The 18,315-nt window shown below is 37.2% G+C and overlaps 1 protein-coding gene across 2 annotated transcripts in view; it reads left to right on the forward strand.

Moving 5' to 3' along the window:
* Positions 1 to 1,236: 1,236 nt before the first annotated feature.
* HSF2 (heat shock transcription factor 2) overlaps positions 1,237 to 18,315 on the forward strand; it is a 33,797-nt gene continuing 16,718 nt past the window's right edge. For both annotated transcript variants that reach the window (XM_003255640.3, XM_003255639.3), the window contains exons 1-5: positions 1,237 to 1,514; positions 14,097 to 14,205; positions 14,362 to 14,489; positions 15,262 to 15,386; positions 17,965 to 18,040. In XM_003255640.3, the coding sequence (XP_003255688.1) occupies positions 1,422 to 1,514; positions 14,097 to 14,205; positions 14,362 to 14,489; positions 15,262 to 15,386; positions 17,965 to 18,040 (531 nt within the window). In that variant the 5' untranslated portion in view covers positions 1,237 to 1,421. The remainder of the gene's footprint in view (positions 1,515 to 14,096; positions 14,206 to 14,361; positions 14,490 to 15,261; positions 15,387 to 17,964; positions 18,041 to 18,315) is intronic.

Here is an 18,315-nt window from a genome sequence, read left to right on the forward strand (position 1 = left end):
ATCAAATATTACTTCCTCTATCACATATAGGCCTCCATATATCTGATTTTGCTTCAGCCAACATCCCAGTGCTGAGCACAAAGGCAGCATTCACTAAATATTTGCTTATTGGAAGATATATATGTATGTATATGTATGTATATATATGTATATATGTATGTATATATATGTATGTGTATATATAGTACTATTTTACATTTACCCAAGAAGTAAACCAATCCTATGTTGAAGTTTTGTATGTTATCTCTGACTTGTTTGTAAGTTTTTGCCTTCACATGCTGACTTTTGCAAAAAAAAAAAAGTCGAATTTTGTAGACTTCATATTTTCAAAGCATTTGCACAGCCATTATAGTATTAAAGACACTCTTAATGGGTAAAAAGATAGATCTTCCCAGTCAAGAAATGGGAAAAACTGGCACTGGTGGCTAAGGAATTGCTCTAAATGACAGTACCAGTGTATTTTAATATACAGAAAAATGTCCAAGAGGCTTTATCTAAACTCAGATCTACTGACTCCTTTTCCATTGTTTTTTTCCACTATACCAATCTCTCAGGCAAAAAAGAATCTATCTGTAAAGTGTACGCAGGAACAACTATTTTAATTAACTAAAATAGTAGAAACGAGTCTATTTCTTTTTATTCTGGGTACAGAGTAGGTACTTGATGACTGGATTAAAAACAGCACATGATGTATCAATTGCAGTTCCTGGTTTACAGTTTTAAGTAATACAGAGTGAGTTATTTAAACTGCTCTTTTTGATAAACATATTTTAAAGAGAGCTTTTTCTCCCAGTGAAAATGTAAGAACAAGATTCATTATTTTTAAGAGAATTTCAATTTGGGGCCTAGCACATCATGCTTGAGAGCTGGTTTTTTCCTAATGCGAATGGATCCTTTCTTTAAACTGGTGCAAACCACACTTTGCCTGCCAAACTTATGACTCAAAGGCCCTGAAGGGTTTTTGTAGCCTCCCAGCCACAGCCCAGAAACCATAAGCTGTTTCCACGTGAAATATCCAAACACGGTCTCCCAAGCCGAAGGTCTGCTACCATCAAGGCTTCTGTATAAAAGGCAAATTAGCAGGCAGCGCCCCCTTCTGCTCCCACCCCCTTTTGCTCCCACCCCCTTCATGTCAGCAGCAGCCAATCGCTTTTCTCTGTCGTGTAGTCGGCCCCTGGGATTGGCCAGGGACGGAACCGGCGCGGAACCACTGCGCGCACAGGCGGAGCGCGGAGACTTGTCCGTCACGTGCGGCCGCCCGGCCTCTGGGCCTCGCCGCGCGCCTGGCGGGGTTGGGGGGCGGGGACCAAGATGTGCTGCGCCTGCGTTGTGGGCGTTCTCGGGGAGCTGCTGCCGGAGCTGCCGCCGCCGCTACCACCGCGTTCGGGTGTAGAATTTGGAATCCTTGCGCCGCGTTAACAATGAAGCAGAGTTCGAACGTGCCGGCTTTCCTCAGCAAGCTGTGGACGCTTGTGGAGGAAACCCACACTAACGAGTTCATCACCTGGAGCCAGGTACGGTCAGGCCACGGCGGCCTCTGAACCCCCTGAATAACCGCCTTCTCACTCGCTCTCCTGTGGGGTGGTCTCTCGCGGCCTTGCGGCTCGACGCTGTCTGCGAGGCCCGCGGTGCGGGGCCTTGGCGTTCGGCCTCGCGGGGGACCCCCTTTATTGTTCGCTCGGGGAGCCGCGGGGGCCCGGCCGGCAGCGCCGCTCGCCTCAGGCCGCGGTGGGGGAGGGGCGGCCCGCGCGGGGCGTAGCGGCCCAGGCAGCCCCTTAACGGACCGGTCCGCGTTCGGAACCGGCCTGGCGTCGCGAGGGGAATCGGCTAGCCCAGGGCGCGGGAGCCTCTTTACTGCACACTCATCCTCCGTCCTACCGCGCGGCTCAGGGGTTACAAATCGCAGAGGGGACAGGGAGCCCAGGGCCAGGATCATCAACGTGGGGCTTTATAGGAGGCGATCTTTACCTCAGCGACCGATCACCCCCCGCCGTTCCCTCAACACTGCTTTGCATCTGGGATCTTTATGTGGAGAGCAGTCAGGGAAATAGACATATGTTCAAACGCAGGTTACTGCTTATCAGTTGGTTTTAAAAATATATAGAAATTAACTAATTCTTTTGAGATTCTGTGCTATTTGTATAATCGGATTATTAGGATTGTTTTAATAAAGTACTAATAGGTGGTCAGTAACTTAGTAGTTACTAAATTTTGCTGAACAGTTACCAGCGGAGGGGCATATCGATGTGTTGATTATTGGTTTGATCTCAACTCTGCTTCTAAACAAGGATGACCTTAGTCCAGCCCTTTATCTTGTCTGGCCTAAGTTAAATCGTTCATAAGGTGGATGGGTTGCCTAGGTGACCCAAGACCTATTTCAGTTCCAAATACAAGATTCTAGGCAAAATGATTATTTACATCCACAGTACATGTGCATTAGAATACACTCCTAGGCTGTTGGAATCATTTTTATGAAGGGAAGTGGTTAACTCTTATGGTAGATGATCACCTATTGAGGCATGTTTTCATATGTGTAGTTATTGAGAAGAATAAGTGAAAACTACCTGCATAGTGCCTGGCACCTGTTAAGTGCTGAGTAAATGTTATCTCCCGTCCTCCTTTCTTTCCTGTTCTCCTCCTATTATGGGAACTCTCAGTTTTATTTACTTTTATCTTAACAGGGAGTGAGCACCATGTTAAGACCCTGAAGTTTTGACTTCTGCAATACCATAGCTTGCCTTGTGTTATTATTTGTTCTTTTTTCTGACTTCCTTCTAGGATTTAATTTTTGTGTGTTCCTTATGAGCAAATGAGTTATCCTTTTAGCCCCACTCCCTGCTTGGAGTTGAGTAAGGGGGCGCGAGTGTTTATATTAAGCATTTAATGAATTCTGTACAATTGTACAAAGCTAAGTGAAAATAAGAAAGCCAGCCACTAGCGTGTACTTAAAATAAACACATGTCTCATGCTTTTCATCAGTTAGAAGGATTAAAAGTTGACAAGAAGGATCAGCACAGACTGTTACTCAGACATGTATTCTTGTTAAGAGATTGGACTGAGATTCTCTCCCCACGAAAGCTGGCTTTATCATACCTTTTTGTCTTTTATGGGCCAGAAATAGGGGCTATATATATTGGCAGTTGCTTTTAATCAGAGTATCATGCCGGGTAGGCCTATTAAATTCTGATTAGTAACAGTGTTTTAATAACATTCTTATTTTCTGAGCAGTGTCAAATGTGGAGAGTTTCGTACTGATCCGTAAATGCATCATTCTATGAGTTCTAAGCCAAATAAACAGGCCACTTAACCATTTTTTAATCCCATTATAACTTTAAGCTTATGTGTTAACTAATTTTCTAATATGCCAATGGGACAATCAAAATGTAAGCTCAGTGAGATCACTGTGCCAGAGACACACTAGGTGTTTAATAATTGTTTGATGAATAAATGAGATCCCTCGAAAATGAAATGGAGTGGTAGGAATGGTGAAGATAAAATTATGTTTGAGATGAATCTTAGAGATCATCTGGGTTAGCCTCATGATTGTATAGATGAGGATTTGAGGATTGGACAGGTGAGATTATTTATCCATAATTATACAGCTCGCCAAGATTGGAGATAACACCCTAACATAAGCTTGTCCAACCCGAGGCTCACATGTGGCCAAGGATGGGTTTGAATGCGGCCCACACAAATTCATAAAGTTTCTTAAAGAAACATGAGATATTTTTGCAATTTTGCTTTTAAGCTCATCAGCCATCATTAGTGTTAATGTATTTTATGTGTGGCCCAAGACAGTTCTTCTTTCAGTGTGGCCCAGGAAAACCAAAAGATTGGACACCCCTATCCTAATAGATTTCTGAGCTCCCAGATCAGTCTTCCACCAATAGAACTAGACTTAATACAAGTTGACATATTTAGTTTTATACCAAAATGTTGCTTGCCACAAGTCAATGGACAATTCTGAATAAATGTTGTCTAGGGCTAAGCCTAGTTGCTTGGGCAGCTGTCTCACTCGTGCTCTCCATGGATTTTTCTAAAAGCAGTGCCAACACTGAAAAGTAAAACTTTAACAATAATGTTAGGTGGAAAAACCAAAATAAGTTACTTTCATCTTTCTCTTTTCTTTGATGAATAAATGAAATCCCTAGAAAATGTAATGAGAGTGGTAGGAATGATGATATAATAGTCCTCAACAGGCTTTGAATTTCTAAGTGGCAGAGACTATATCACGCTATATCACGTTCGTGTTTTTTTTTTTTTTTTTTTTGTGGTAGAGTATCACTCTGTCACCCTGGAGTACAGTGGCACGATCTCAGCTCACTGCAACCTCTGCCTCCTGGGCTCAAACGATTCTTCTGCCTCAGCGTCTCGAGTAGTTGTAATTACAGATGCGCACCACCATGCCTGGCTAATTTTTGTATTTTTAGTAGAGACAGTGTTTCACCATGTTGGCCAGGCAGTCTCAAACTCCTGACCTCAAGTGATCCGCCCGTCTTGGCCTCCCAAAGTGTTGAGATTACAGGCATGAGCCACCGGCACCCAGGTACTCTCACCTTTTAAAGTTGCTGTTTATGGTGGTTTCTGGTTTCCTTCAAACTTGTGTTGTGTTTCTGTTGAGGTAATTTAGCATTTATACTATGAAAATCATTGAGAACTTTTAGAAGAAGCAGTTGTTTTGGGAACCAGACAACCTTTTGTGCATTTTTTTTTTCAATGGTGGAAAATAATTTATTTCTCTATCTTGAGTGTAAGGCAAGAGAAAAAAACTCTTACCAACTGTGTTTTGGAAAACACAGTTGGTAATATCTCTGGATAATATCTCTGGAGACTTACATAACTTTAATTTTCCTTGAAATTTGCAATATGACAAAATTGAAAAGTGAAATAATACCTCTCACCATTAAATACAAGAATATAATAATCTGAACAATTGAAATTATACTTAAATGTGTTATTGACTCTAAAATAATAGAAATGCCTTAATTCCAGACTGTCTTTAAGAAAGCATAATGTAGCTAGGCGTGGTGGCTCATGCCTGTAATCCCAGCACTTTGGGAGGCCAAGATGGGCAGATTGCTTGAGCTCAGGAGTTTGAGACCAGCCTGGGCAACATGGTGAAACTCTGTCTCTACAAAAAAATACAGGAAGTAGCCAGGTATGGTGGCGTGCATCTTTAGTCCCAGCTACTCAGGAGGCTGAAGAGGGAAGATGGCTTGAGCCCACGAGGCAGAGGTTGCAGTGAGCTGAGATCACACCACTGCAAGCCAGCCTGAGCAACAGAACGAAATCCTGTCTCAAAACAACAACAACAACAGCAAAAAACAGAAAGAAAAGAAAGTATGTTTTACATATTTCCATTTTCCCGTTACTCTTCTGAAAAACAAAAATGAAAAGTTTCATTTTTTTTAACATTTCCTTTAAATGTAAAATTTTATATAACTGTTCTTGGCTTTGGTAGTCTGTTGTCAGAATCAAGTACAGAGATTGTACTGTCAGACGACCTAAAGCTGTTTTAAATCTTAAGTGTCCTAAAGAGAGGGCACATATTAGCTTGGAAGCAACTGGTGAAACTTGATATTCAGAGACAAGGCTGTAGAGGTTAAATGAAGTTATATAGTAAAAAACAGCCTTTACAAGTTAATGAAATGTTATAACCCATGTATGCTGAAGTGAAGCAGTATAAAAGAAGGAAAGAACTGGAAGGTCATCCTTTTGTCAGTGTTGTTACCTTTGTCTCTGTTCTTAAGATTGTTTGAGAAAATGAAGTGATTTCCATCAAAGACTTCATACCCAGCTTTTCCCCCTTTTTGTGCCCTTTGGCATTCTCTGCTTCTCTATCTGCCTCATGTCAGCAGAGATGAATTAGGAAGTAGGTAGGAGGGAGAGAGAGCAAAAACAGAATTTTTCCATTGTTTTCTAGCTGTTTTGGATGAATTTGAGCAGTAGGCCCTTGGACTTTACAAAGTGCTAGTATTGTTTTGAACATCCCAGCAACCATTGCATTATATTAGTATTGCAAAGTGAAAATAAGAAAGACTACAAGTGTGGGAGGATGGGGGTAAAATCCAACTTAGATAGATCTGCAGAAAAGTTGAAAGATTGATTTTCAAGTATTTTTATTTGTATATATAAGAGAAAGAATGAGCTAAAGACTCTAAAAGAGTGGCTGGTGCATATTAAAAATTATAGATTGGTAAGTCACAAATTTCCAAAAAATGTTTTAAAGTAATGTGGCTGAAGTATTAGATCATTAGGAATATTTTGAGTGTTCTAACAAGAGTGCCAAAAGGTTAATTTGGAGAGTAACGACTGTTTCTACTCTTTGGACCCTTGCCAACGTTTGTGGGTAAGGTTTAAGGAGAAGATGCCTATCTTTCCCACCTCACTCAGTAGTAGTTTTCTCATCCTTGTAAAATACTTAGAGAGGGAGATTCTGTGTTGTATTGCTTGAACCTCACAGATTTAAAAGACAGGAAGGTGAATATTTGCACTCAAAGAAGTTATTTACTAATTTTAGAATAGAGACTGAGGGAATACAATAAGCAGAGATAGAGTGATGTGAATGAATAAGGAGTGTATGTGAGAGAGAGCGAGCACAGGTATAGCAAGAGATTATTGCCGTCTCCCTATTTTATATAATCAAATAGTTGAAATTCTAAAAATTCAGTTTATTTGGCCAAAGATTAGTCAGTCACAAATATTTGTTATGAATCTGTTATGACCTAATAGTGTGCTAGGTATTAGGAATTCATTCAGTGTGAACCAAAGTGCCTGCCTTTATGGAGCTTACATTTGAGCGGTGGATATCAATAAATAGTAAGCAAATACAAGCTGGGTATGGTGGTGCATGTCTGTAGTCCCAGGTACTGGGGAGGCTGAGTTGGGAGGATTGCTTGAGCCCAGGAGTTTGAGACTAGCTTGGGCAACATACTGAGACCCCTGTCTCTTAAAAAAAAAAAAAAAAAAATTAAAAGCAAGCAAAACACAATCAATATAATTTCAGTTAGTGATAAATGCCTTTAAAAAAACAAGATAAACTGTGTGTTGGTTAAGATGCAATCATAAGTCAGAATTGTTTAATTTTTCTTAACTTTGACCATGCCTAGTCATATGGCCACAGGTATTTTCAAGAGGGTAAGTTTAATAGAGTTACTGACTGTATGAGGGAAATTAAAGAAAATTGAAAGAATACAGGAATAGTTTTAAGAAGCAGCCACTATTGATAGGGCTGAGATAGAGTGCCCAAGTAAGAACCCTTTTTGCCAAGGCTAATATTCTTACCTTATTGGAAAAAATATGGCCATGACTCAGTAGCAGAGAAGTCACTGGTGTTGCTCTGGTGGAACTTACTGGAAATGCATCCTTCAAAACTTGCTGGGAAATATGCCCTCTAGGTCAGGGGTTGGCAAACTATAGTCCTTTTGCCAGCTGTTTTATAAATAAAGTTTGAATAGAACACAGCTATGCCCAATCTATTTACATATTGTCTATATCTGCTTTCTCACTACAAAGTTAGAGTTATGATGTTATAATCTGCAAGCCTAATTTACTATTTGTCTCTTTAAGAAAAAGTTTATAAATCCCTGTTCTGGAGTACCCTAAAAAACTGTTTATGGGGAGATATCTTGTTAGAGATACTCTACTTTGAAACCTCCCAAGGGAGAGGGAGCACCAGGGAAAGCTGATGGTCTTTGAGTGTTGCTGACCACAATTAATATCAAGAGCTAGGCACTGGAGAACTTGCCTCCGCTGCAGAAGCTTGCCAAGGATACATGAGTCAGGAAAAAGAACTCCTTTTTCTTGTAATATCTCTCTTTTATCCCCTGCTGACAAACCTTAACATCATGGCACCTAGAAAAAGAAAGATATTTATTTAAGGAACCCAGCTCTATGTTTGTAGAGCAGACAATGAAGAATGAATTTGGAGCAATAAATTGATAACTGGCCTATAAACAGACTAGGATTTGTGGATATTTTAGGTAAGGTGATGAGGAAAGCCTCTCCAAGGAGGTGATGTTTGAGGAGAGATCTAAATGATTAGAAAAGATGGGCCAAAGGGGAATGACAAAAGGAAAGGCCTTGAATGTGGCTGTTCAAGGAAGCAGGAAGGCCCATGTGATTAGAGTATCTTTAGGGAATTAGGAGAGTGAGGGTAGGGAGGTAGGCAGGAGCAGATGGTATAGGGCCCTAGATCTATAGTAAGAAGATTGGAAATGAGGGGACCAGTTAGAAGACTATCACAGTTTTCCTATATGGTATTGAAAATATTGGTGGCTGAGTCTAAGGTAGCAGCAGTCAAGGTATTGAAAAGTAGCTTTGAAATCTTTGAAGGCAAAGCTGCAGGATTTGCTGATAAATTGACTATGGTTGGAGGAACGACAAAAATGATTCATAAATTTGGTTTGAACTACAGGATAAATCCATTTGCTGAGGAAAGATATGTTAGAGATTCTTTTTGGCATATTAACTTTGAGATTAAAAATGGATCTCTAGTAGTATTTGAAACAACTTGAAAATTGTTTAATTTTTCTTAACTTTGACCATGCCTAGTCATATGGCCACACCTAATTTCAAAAGGGATGAGGAAGTGCACTGTTAGAAAAAAAAACAGGACTATTTTTGAACAGCTTGACTGACTTCCACACTCCAAGATGTCCAAGTGGAAATGTTGAATAGGTTGTTGAGTATAAGACTTTGGCATTCAGGGTGGAGTTTGGACCTTGTAACTGGTAAAGCCAGGGGACTTAATGAAATCGTCTTCTGTGAAGATAGAAGGAACCAAAAGATGTATTATTCCAACATTTAGAGAGTATGAAGACAAAAGCCAGCAAAGGAGGCTGAGACGGAACAGTGAAAAAGAAGGAAAATCAAGGGAGTGAACCCACAGAAGTTAATGAAAGAAAATGGCTCAGGAAAGAGATCAACTGTGTCACGTGCTGTTAGGAATATTCTTGTATATCTCTCCTGGTGTATATAAGCAAGAGTTTCTCTAAGGTCTGTACACTCACATGAATTGCTGGGATATAGGATATGAAATGTCTAACCTCAAGATAGTGCGAATTATCTTGCAAAGAGATCACACCAGCTTATTCCGCTATTAGCCATGTATGAGATTTTCTGTTAATCTACCTCTTCAAAACTGTATTAGTTATTGTTCTTACTTTTTACCAATCTAATTGATGTTAAAGCATTGTCTCAATGAGGTTTTGATTTATATTTTCTTGATTATTAATGAGGTCTAAAACCTTTTCACGTTTGTTGGCCATTTGTGTTTCCTGTTCTGTGAAATGTTTGTTTTGCCATTTTTCTGTTGGTTTTTTATTGTTTGTGAGAATTCCTATGTATTCTACATATTCGAGTTTATGTTTTGGCCATATCTTCCAGTTTGTGGCTTTTTACGTTTTAGTTGTCTAGCACCTTTACTGAGTAGTTCTTCCTTTTCCAATGATCTATATTGCCACTTCTGTCTTATGTCGCAAGTACATATAAATATTGTCTTAATCAGTTGGGCTGCTGTAGCAAAAGATCATAGACCAGGTGGCTTCAACAACAGGAATTTATTTTTTACAGTTCTGGAGGCAGAGAAGTCCAAGATGAAGGCACTGGTCATTTCAGCTCCTGTGTTAGAGCTTTCTCTGCTTTGCAGACAGCTGCCTTCTCTCTGTGTCTTCCCAATGGCATAGAGAGAGAGAGACAGAGAGAGAGAGAGAGAGAGACTGTGTGTGTGTGTGTGTTCTGGTCTCTCTTATCTTATAAGGACACTAACCTAACCTGGGAGTCCTATCTTCATTACCTCCTCTGAACCTAATTACCTCCCAAAGGCCCCACCTCCAAATACCATATCAGGGGCAAGGGTTTCAACATAGAATTTTGGGGGACACAAACATTCAGTGGTTTTGTTTCTGGAGTCTTTATGCCATTCCATTGGACAATTTATCCTGTGCCTGTCTTCTGCTGTCTTAATTACTATAGCTTCAGAAAAAGTCTTTTGGTAGGGTAATCTATTCTTCAGGAGTGCCTTAAGTATTTTTGGTCTTTAGCTCTTCCACATACGTTTTAAAATCAAGTTCCATAAAAAAAAAAAAAGCCTTTTGGATTTTTGCTGCAATTGCATCAAAACTATATAAATCAGATTAGGGAAAATCCATATCTCTGTGTTGTGTATTCTCATGACAAGGCATATTTCTAAATTCATTTTGTTGATTTATGTTTGCTATTAGGCCTTGTGGATCTTTGTTCATTTTCTTCCTGGATATCTTATATATGTTGTAAATGGTGTTCTTGACTTAAAAAATTAGATTTCTAGCTGTTGCTGGTAATTAGAAATACAAGTAATTTTTGTATATTGATAATAAATCAGTGAGCAAATCGTTTTACTGATTTCAGTTTTCTGAGTACACCCATAGTATCTGTGATTGACATTTATTTTCTTCCTTTCAGACCTTTATGCCTTCCGTTTTTCTTTTGGCAGTAACTAAGAGTGAATAGAAGCAATTATCATGGGATTCTGGCTTTGTTCTTAATTTTTAAAGGGAATGTTTTTAATGTTTCCCCCTTACTAGCTGTTAGAATGAGAGTTTTTAACTTCATTTTTTTTTTTTTTTTTGACATCAGATGTAGTCGGGTAACTTAGTGGGGAAGGGACTTGCTAGAATGGAAGACACAAGAAAAGATTGACTTCGGGGGAAACAGGAAATGGGTTGAGAACATACTGAGTTAAAGAACAGTGTAAAAAATGTAAACAATTTTAAATTGAAATGTGTAATTTGAGATGATCAGGGACAGAGCTGTAGATGGGTTTATCATCATATAAAATAAAGTCAGTAATAAGATACCCTACTGTGGATGAGGAAAGAATATGAATGGTGCCATGATCAAGGATAAAAACCTGGAAAACACAGCTACCTCTTATTTGATAGGTGGAAGAAAATTGAAAGGAAATATGAGAGGTAAGAGACTCAACAGTGTTTAGCGTCAAAGCCCAGAGAGTAGAACATTTAAGGAGGAGATTGTTAGTTGTACCAAATGAAATGCCACAGAGAGGTGTAGGAAGATCAGGACTGAAAAGAGGGCATTGAATTTGATATTTGACATTTTAGAAATCTGGTTTCAGTCGAGTGAGGGAACCAAAAGCAGTTTTCAGTGAGAGTAAGTGGATGGTCCTGAATTGGAGAAGGGGGGTTTAAAATACCTGCTTGTTAAATTTTGCAGTTAAGGAAAAGAAAAATGGGTAGATTGAAAAAGAAGGCGTGAAGAGGGAAAGTTCTTTTAAGATAGGAAAAGATGTCTGCATTTTAATTTTGATAATTACCTAGTTGCCAATACTGGTTATTGTCAAGGGTTGTAAATTTAATCTAATAAGGGAAAATCATTATTTGTTTTGCTCTACATTCTTCATTTATGAGTCTGGGTCTCTTCTAAATTTCACAATGTGTTTTTCTTCAAAATTGTGTTTCTGTTAGGAAGAAAGTAGAGGACAGTAGAGATAGAGTAGGAAGCTAGCAGTCTCCATGGATAAATTTATATTTTATCTGTATGTCTTCTGGGTTTATTATGTCATGTCTCCAAAAGCTTGGTTGTAAAGAGTGAGATGACATTGAGCTCTTATTTTTCTTCCCAAATGGAAAATTTCTTAATCCTTTTCTGTCCTGATTAACCCCCTATTTGAATGCCATCTTGACTTACTACTTGGTAAATTCTCAGATAGATTTGCTGGTTCATCTATCCTCTCTAGTCAGTCCATTCATCTATTTAATCACTTCTTCTTTTGTACTAAATTGTTAACACTATAATTTTATAATCTATATTGGGTAGGGTTAAAATACTCCTTCTCGTTGTTCTCCATATTTTCTTGCCTGTTGTTATGTAATTATTTTTACAAATGAACTTAAGTACCTAAGTTTGGTTATGATAGCATCAATTCATCTTTACTCCACAAATCATTTTTTTTAATTAAGAGAGAATTTAATGTATTGGTTAATTTAGAGAGAATTGACACCTTTACAATACTGCATTTGTCTTTTATATTTCTATAGTTTTAATATTTTTAAAGTTCCTGTATATTTTTAAATTTTATTTTTAGATACTTAACATTTTTCTACTATTATTAGGATTTTTTATTCTATTTTAATTTCTAATTTTTTTAATTGTGGTAAAATATACAGAACATAAAATTAACCATTTTAAGTGCATTAAGTTAGATTCACATTGTTAGGCAACCATTACCACTATCCATCTCCAGAAAAATTTTTATCTTACCACACTGAAACTTTATACCCATTTCACAATAACTTCTAATTCCTTCCTCCGCACAGCCCCTGACAACTTTTTGTCTCTGAAATTGGCTATTATGGAAACTTCATATAAGGGGAATTGTACAGTGTTTGCTCTTTTGTGACTGGCTTATTTCACAGCATAATGTTTTCAAAGTTCTTTCCATGTTGTAGCTTGTGAGAATTTCTTTTTTTAGGTGAAATAATGTTTCATTGCATGTATATACCATACTTTATCCATATATATTTCACCATGTGTTGGTGGATACTGAAGTTATTTCTACCTTTTGCCTATTGTGAAAAATGCTACTGTGAACATGGGGTACAAATATCTGTTCAAGTCATTGCTTTTATAGTTTTTTTGTTGTTTTTTTTGTTGTGCGTGTGTGTGTGTTTTTTTTTTTTTTTGTAGATACCTAGGAATGGAATTGCTGGATTATATGTTCTTTGTTTAATTTTTAAAGGAACTATCATAGTGTTTTCCACAGCAACCACACTATTTTAACATTCCCACCAATAATGCACCAATATTCCAATTTCTCCACATCCTTGCCAACACTTGTCTTATGCATTTTTGATAATAGCCATTTTAATGGGTGTGAAGTGGTATATTGTTTTAGTTTTGATTTTCATTTCCCTAATGATTTGTGTTACTGACCATCTTTTTATTTGTTTATTGGCAGTTTGTGTATCTTCTTTGAAGAAATATCTACTCACGTCCTTGCTCATTTTTTATCGGGTTGTTTGGGGGTTTTTTTGTCTTTTGTTCTTTTTGAATTTTAAGAGTTCTATCTATGTTCTGGATATTAACTCCTTATGAGATATATGATTTGCACTTTCTTCTTTCCGTTCTGAGGGTTGCCTTTTCAGTCTGTTGGTAGTCTTCTTTTCATAAAAGTTTTTTAGATTTGATGTAGTTCCATTTGTCTATTTTTGCTTTTGTTGCCTGTACTTTTAGTGTTACATTTAATCATTGCCAAATCTAATGTTATGCTCTACTATTGTTAAAAGTTTCTTTAGCTCTTGTGTTTAGGTCTTTGATTGATTTGAAGTGAGTTTTTATATATGGTATCAGGTAGGGGTCTAACTTCATTTTTTTGTGTGTAGATATCCAGTTTTCCCAGCACCATTTGTTGAAAAGACTGTCCTTTTTTTATTGAATGGTCTTGACACTCTTGTCAAAAATCCTTTGGCAGGGTTTATTTCTGGCCTATTTTATTTCATTGATCTATATGTTTGTCTGTATGCCAGTACCATGCTACTTTGATTACTTTATTTTTGTAGTGTTTCCAGGTGTTTGTTTTCTGTAGAGAAAAACACTAGTGACTTTTAATATTAATTTAGTAACCACATATCTTACTGAATTCTTAAAGGGTTTTTAAATTGATTGTACAAAGATACAATTATGTCTACTGCAAATAATTATAAAATGGTACTTCCTCTCAAAATCTTTTTTTTTTTTTTGGTCTTAATTGCACTAGTTTTAAAACAATGTTAATTATGCTGGCTACATAATTGTATTTCATTTTCTCATTTCTGCTTTAATGGAAATTCTAATATTTCACCATAGAGTGTGATGTGGCATTTGGTTTGAGATATGTTCCTAAACTTTTGAGGTTGACATCAAAAAGCTTAGTTGCAATTTGTTGCTTAATTGCAATTCGTTTCTTGTTCTTGTTGTCAAGAATAGAATGTTGGTCTGAAGGCATCAAGGAAGGACTGGACTACTCAAGACAGTTTTGGGATGTATAAATATATCACCATGTGTCATAGGAACTTAACTAATTTACTTTTTCTTTTCTTTTTTTTTTTCCCTTGCAGAATGGCCAAAGTTTTCTGGTCTTGGATGAGCAGCGATTTGCAAAAGAAATTCTTCCCAAATATTTCAAGCACAATAACATGGCAAGCTTTGTGAGGCAACTGAATATGTGTGAGTATGGACAGCAGTTTATTTGGAGTACTATTATCAGCTACTGATGAAGCCATTTTTTTTCCCATTAGGGTGATAAAGGAAAATTATTCCATACAAGCACCACCAAATTTTGACTCGTTTATTTTAGTCATTTGAATTTTGAATATTTTTCAGATGGTTTCCGTAAAGTAGTACATATCGACTCTGGAATTGTAAAGCAAGAAAGAGATGGTCCTGTAGAATTTCAGCATCCTTACTTCAAACAAGGACAGGATGACTTGTTGGAGAATATTAAAAGGAAGGTGAGCTATTGTGAACATGAGCTAATTAGGGTATTGACCTGGAGTGTGCTTGGCCAAGATTTTTATTTCAGCTGTTGAAAGTACAGAAATGCACAACTGTTCCTTGTTGGGATGAATTAGGATAATAAAGTTTTACTTGTTTCCCTGTATTTTTTTCCTAAGTTAGCTTAAAAAAAAAAAAAAAAAAGAAAAGAAAAAAGTAAGTTCCTCCTAGAATATGAGCTCCCTGGAAGGCTTTTTCTATAGTTTGTAATTGTACATCCAGTGCCTACAATAAGTCTCTTCTAATAATATAAATATGTCCACATAGTAGGCATTCAGAAATGCATTCAGTAATATATTTTTTAATGCATAATATCTTTTGGTAAAATAAGATATTTTACTAACTCTATAGAAGGGGTGGACCATGAAAGAAAATGGCCTGGCATGAACCTCTTACTGCATAAATTTAATTAAATGTGGAATGTGGTAATAAAGAGGCTTGGGGGAAATTGCAAGGAGCTTGGCATAAGGGGAGAATAAAAGACTCTAAGATATTCCTGCTTGTGGAAACTTTTACACATGAAAAAAAATTTTTTTAAGTGGATTATTCCTTGCGTTCTCTCCCATTGAGCTCTGAAGTTTATTCTTCCCCTAGCATTTCATCCCGGGCTTTTGGAACCAGATCTCACTTCATGAACAGGCTACGAAAACCTCTTCTAATAGGGAAGCTTTGTATTACAATCATGGGTGTTTACTGTTTCTTTGATTTTCTAAATTTACTTTTTCAAAGGTTTCATCTTCAAAACCGGAAGAAAATAAAATTCGTCAGGAAGATTTAACAAAAATTATAAGTAGTGCTCAGAAGGTTCAAATAAAACAGGAAACTATTGAGTCCAGGCTTTCTGAATTAAAAAGGTAAAGTTTATTTCCAAATATAATGTTAATGTGGGAATTGGGTATGTGTCTATGTGTGTTGAGTTTGGAGGTTGTCTGATGTTTTATTGTAAGTACTCAGATCACTTTGTTGAAGCCAAGATCAAAAGTCATTTTTCTGCAAGTATTGGTTCCCTTTACTTTGATTTGTGGCCATTGACTTTACCCTAATATTGTTTTAATTATGATAGTCAGAAGAAGATATAAACCTAAGCGTATCAAAACAGTTTGATGTATAAGTCTTAGCAATAAACAGTAGGTCTTTAAGAAGATGTAGGAAATATGATTCTACTTAGGTTAGCTCATATGGTGTTCATAGACAATGAGGGCATACGACATAAAAACCCTGTATGTTACCCATCCTTTGTTTAATGGTTGTCCCTTAAGGTTTCTTTGTGTGGGCTCTTAGGAAAAAGTAGGACACAAAAAAATCGGAAAACAATGATACAAGAGAGTTGCCCTGCTTGATACTTATTTCGTATAGACTTGGAAAAGTGTTATTCAGAGCTTTTATCTACGGAAAGATGCTTCATTTTATTTTACTATATTTCTTGGTACCATTATTCTAACTTGCCATACTAATAACTTGTATATAGAGTAGATGGTGTATAACTCTTCTTAGTAAGTAGCTGGAATTTTTCTGTATCCTAATAGGTGCCAAGGGCTTAAGAGTAGTTAGTTTACATATTCTTTCTTCCATATCAAATGTGGGACGTTACTTTAGTTAATCATAACTCAAATATCTTCATTAAAAGAGGAACCCTATAACTTTGATTTCTTTTTTAAATAAGCTTCAGGCTTTCTCTTTTTGTGTATTTTATTTAACAACTTGTTTACTGTATGTATCTTGTGTATACTAGCTGCTCTTTGACCCAGTTCCTTGGGACCACAGTTTTAGCCCTTAAAGAAAGTGATCCCCAAATCATCTTTTGTATCTTAGAGGGAACTTTCTTCTCCTTATCTTTTTGTTTGTTTGTTTGTTTTTGTTTTTGTTTTGAGACAGTCTCATTCTGTTACCCAGTCTGGAGTGCAGTGACTTGATCTCACCTCACTGCAGTCTCCGCCTCCCGGTTCACGCGATTCTTGCGCCTCGGCCTCCGTAGTAGCTGGATTACAGGCATGTGCCAGCTAATTTTTGTATTTTTAGTAGAGACAGGGTTTCACCATGTTGGCCAGGCTGTTCTCAAACTCCTGACCTCGAGTGATCCGCCCACACCGGCCTTTCAAAGTGCTGGAATTACAGGCACGAGCCACCACACCCAGCCCTACTTTATTTAGTAAGCAGATAACAACATTTTTTAATTTGAATCATAAAAATACAGTAGTTATTCAGTAAATATTAAAATCTCCTTTGGTATACCCTTATATGTAAATCTCCAGTTCCTTTTGTATTAGTTTGGATTAAAGAAGATGACTTGTGGAGATTAACAAAAGATGGAAAATGAAAGCATTTAATAGGTATTCAGCATTATCCGTGCTGCTAACATTTAACAACATAATGCAGTTTCAGTTTAAAAAGGTGAACGAAGAAGAAGCTATTCATATTTGGCAAGTTATTAGTTCATTATTGGATATGCTTTTTCAGAATAACATTTTAGTGGTTTACATATGCTGTTGCTTGAGATAGATCTTAAGATAGTTTTAGAATCTGACAGACTTTAGTTTGATTTCAACACTTACCAAATTATTTGTATGATCTTGAGCAGTTCCCCTCAATTCTCTGTACCTCAGTGTCCTCATCTATAAAATAGAGATGATGACTTATTTCTTGGTGGTTTTTAGAGAAGTTTTAAATGAGTAATACACATAAAATGTCTAGCATAGTGCTTGGAGTATAGTAAATACTGGGTATATATCACTACCCTTTGTTTCCTAAGGTGATTAGGAAGGCCTGAATTCACTTGGTAACCACAGTCGAAAGATTAGCTTATTTTTTTTAAGCAAAAAATAATGAGCCAGATTGTCAAAAGTAGTAAACTGCCAACTACTATATGGCTGTAGGCATATGTCTTAAGTTTCTGTGTATCTATTGCCATGAGTAGCAGATAATACACTTAAGGAATGATTCTGGTGCTGGGTGCGGTGGCTCATGCCTGTAATCGCAGCACTTTGGGAGGCCGAGGTGGGTGGATCACCTGAAGTTAGGAGTTTGAGATCAGCCTGGCCAACATGGTGAAACCCCGTTTCTACTAAAAATACAAAAAAAAGTTAGCTGGTTGTGGCACATGCCTGTAATCCCAGCTACTTAGGAAGCTGAGGCAGGAGAATTGCTTGAACCCTGGAGGCGAAGGTTGCAATGAGCCAAGATCGTGCCACTGCACTGCAGCCTGGGTGACAGAGCAAAGCTCCGCCTTTTTTTTTAAAAAAAAGGAATGATTCAGGAGTTGTGTCACGGTAGTTGTCATTCCTATGTAATTGAACCAAAGTTTTCTTGGTCTCTTAAATATATATAGTAAAAACAAGTGTAGTTAAGTTGTCTGGTATTCTTAATTAAAGATACTGTGGTCTGGTTTTCTGATTGACTTTTTTTTGTTTTGTTGCTTAATAAATTATAACATAGTGAGAATGAGTCCCTTTGGAAGGAGGTGTCAGAATTACGAGCAAAGCATGCACAACAGCAACAAGTTATTCGAAAGGTAAGAAACTCTTTTCCCCAGGACCATAATTTGCATTTGTTTAATGAGTACTGTTTGTGACCCAAAAAGGTCTTTATTGAGTGTCTGTGATTGATCTTAGTTTCTTACATATTGGATGCACAGATAGAAGTAAAAAATGAAATGAAATTAAGCCAAGTGTTACATATTTTTAATAAAAAATTTCTCACTAGCTAAAGATGGTTATTCCATACTCGCAGATAATGTCTCAGTAGCTTTTAGTAAATGATCTTTTGCCTAATATAACAATTTTGAAA

The sequence above is a fragment of the Nomascus leucogenys genome, chromosome 3 (assembly GCF_006542625.1).
Source record: "Nomascus leucogenys isolate Asia chromosome 3, Asia_NLE_v1, whole genome shotgun sequence".
NCBI lineage: Eukaryota > Metazoa > Chordata > Mammalia > Primates > Hylobatidae > Nomascus > Nomascus leucogenys.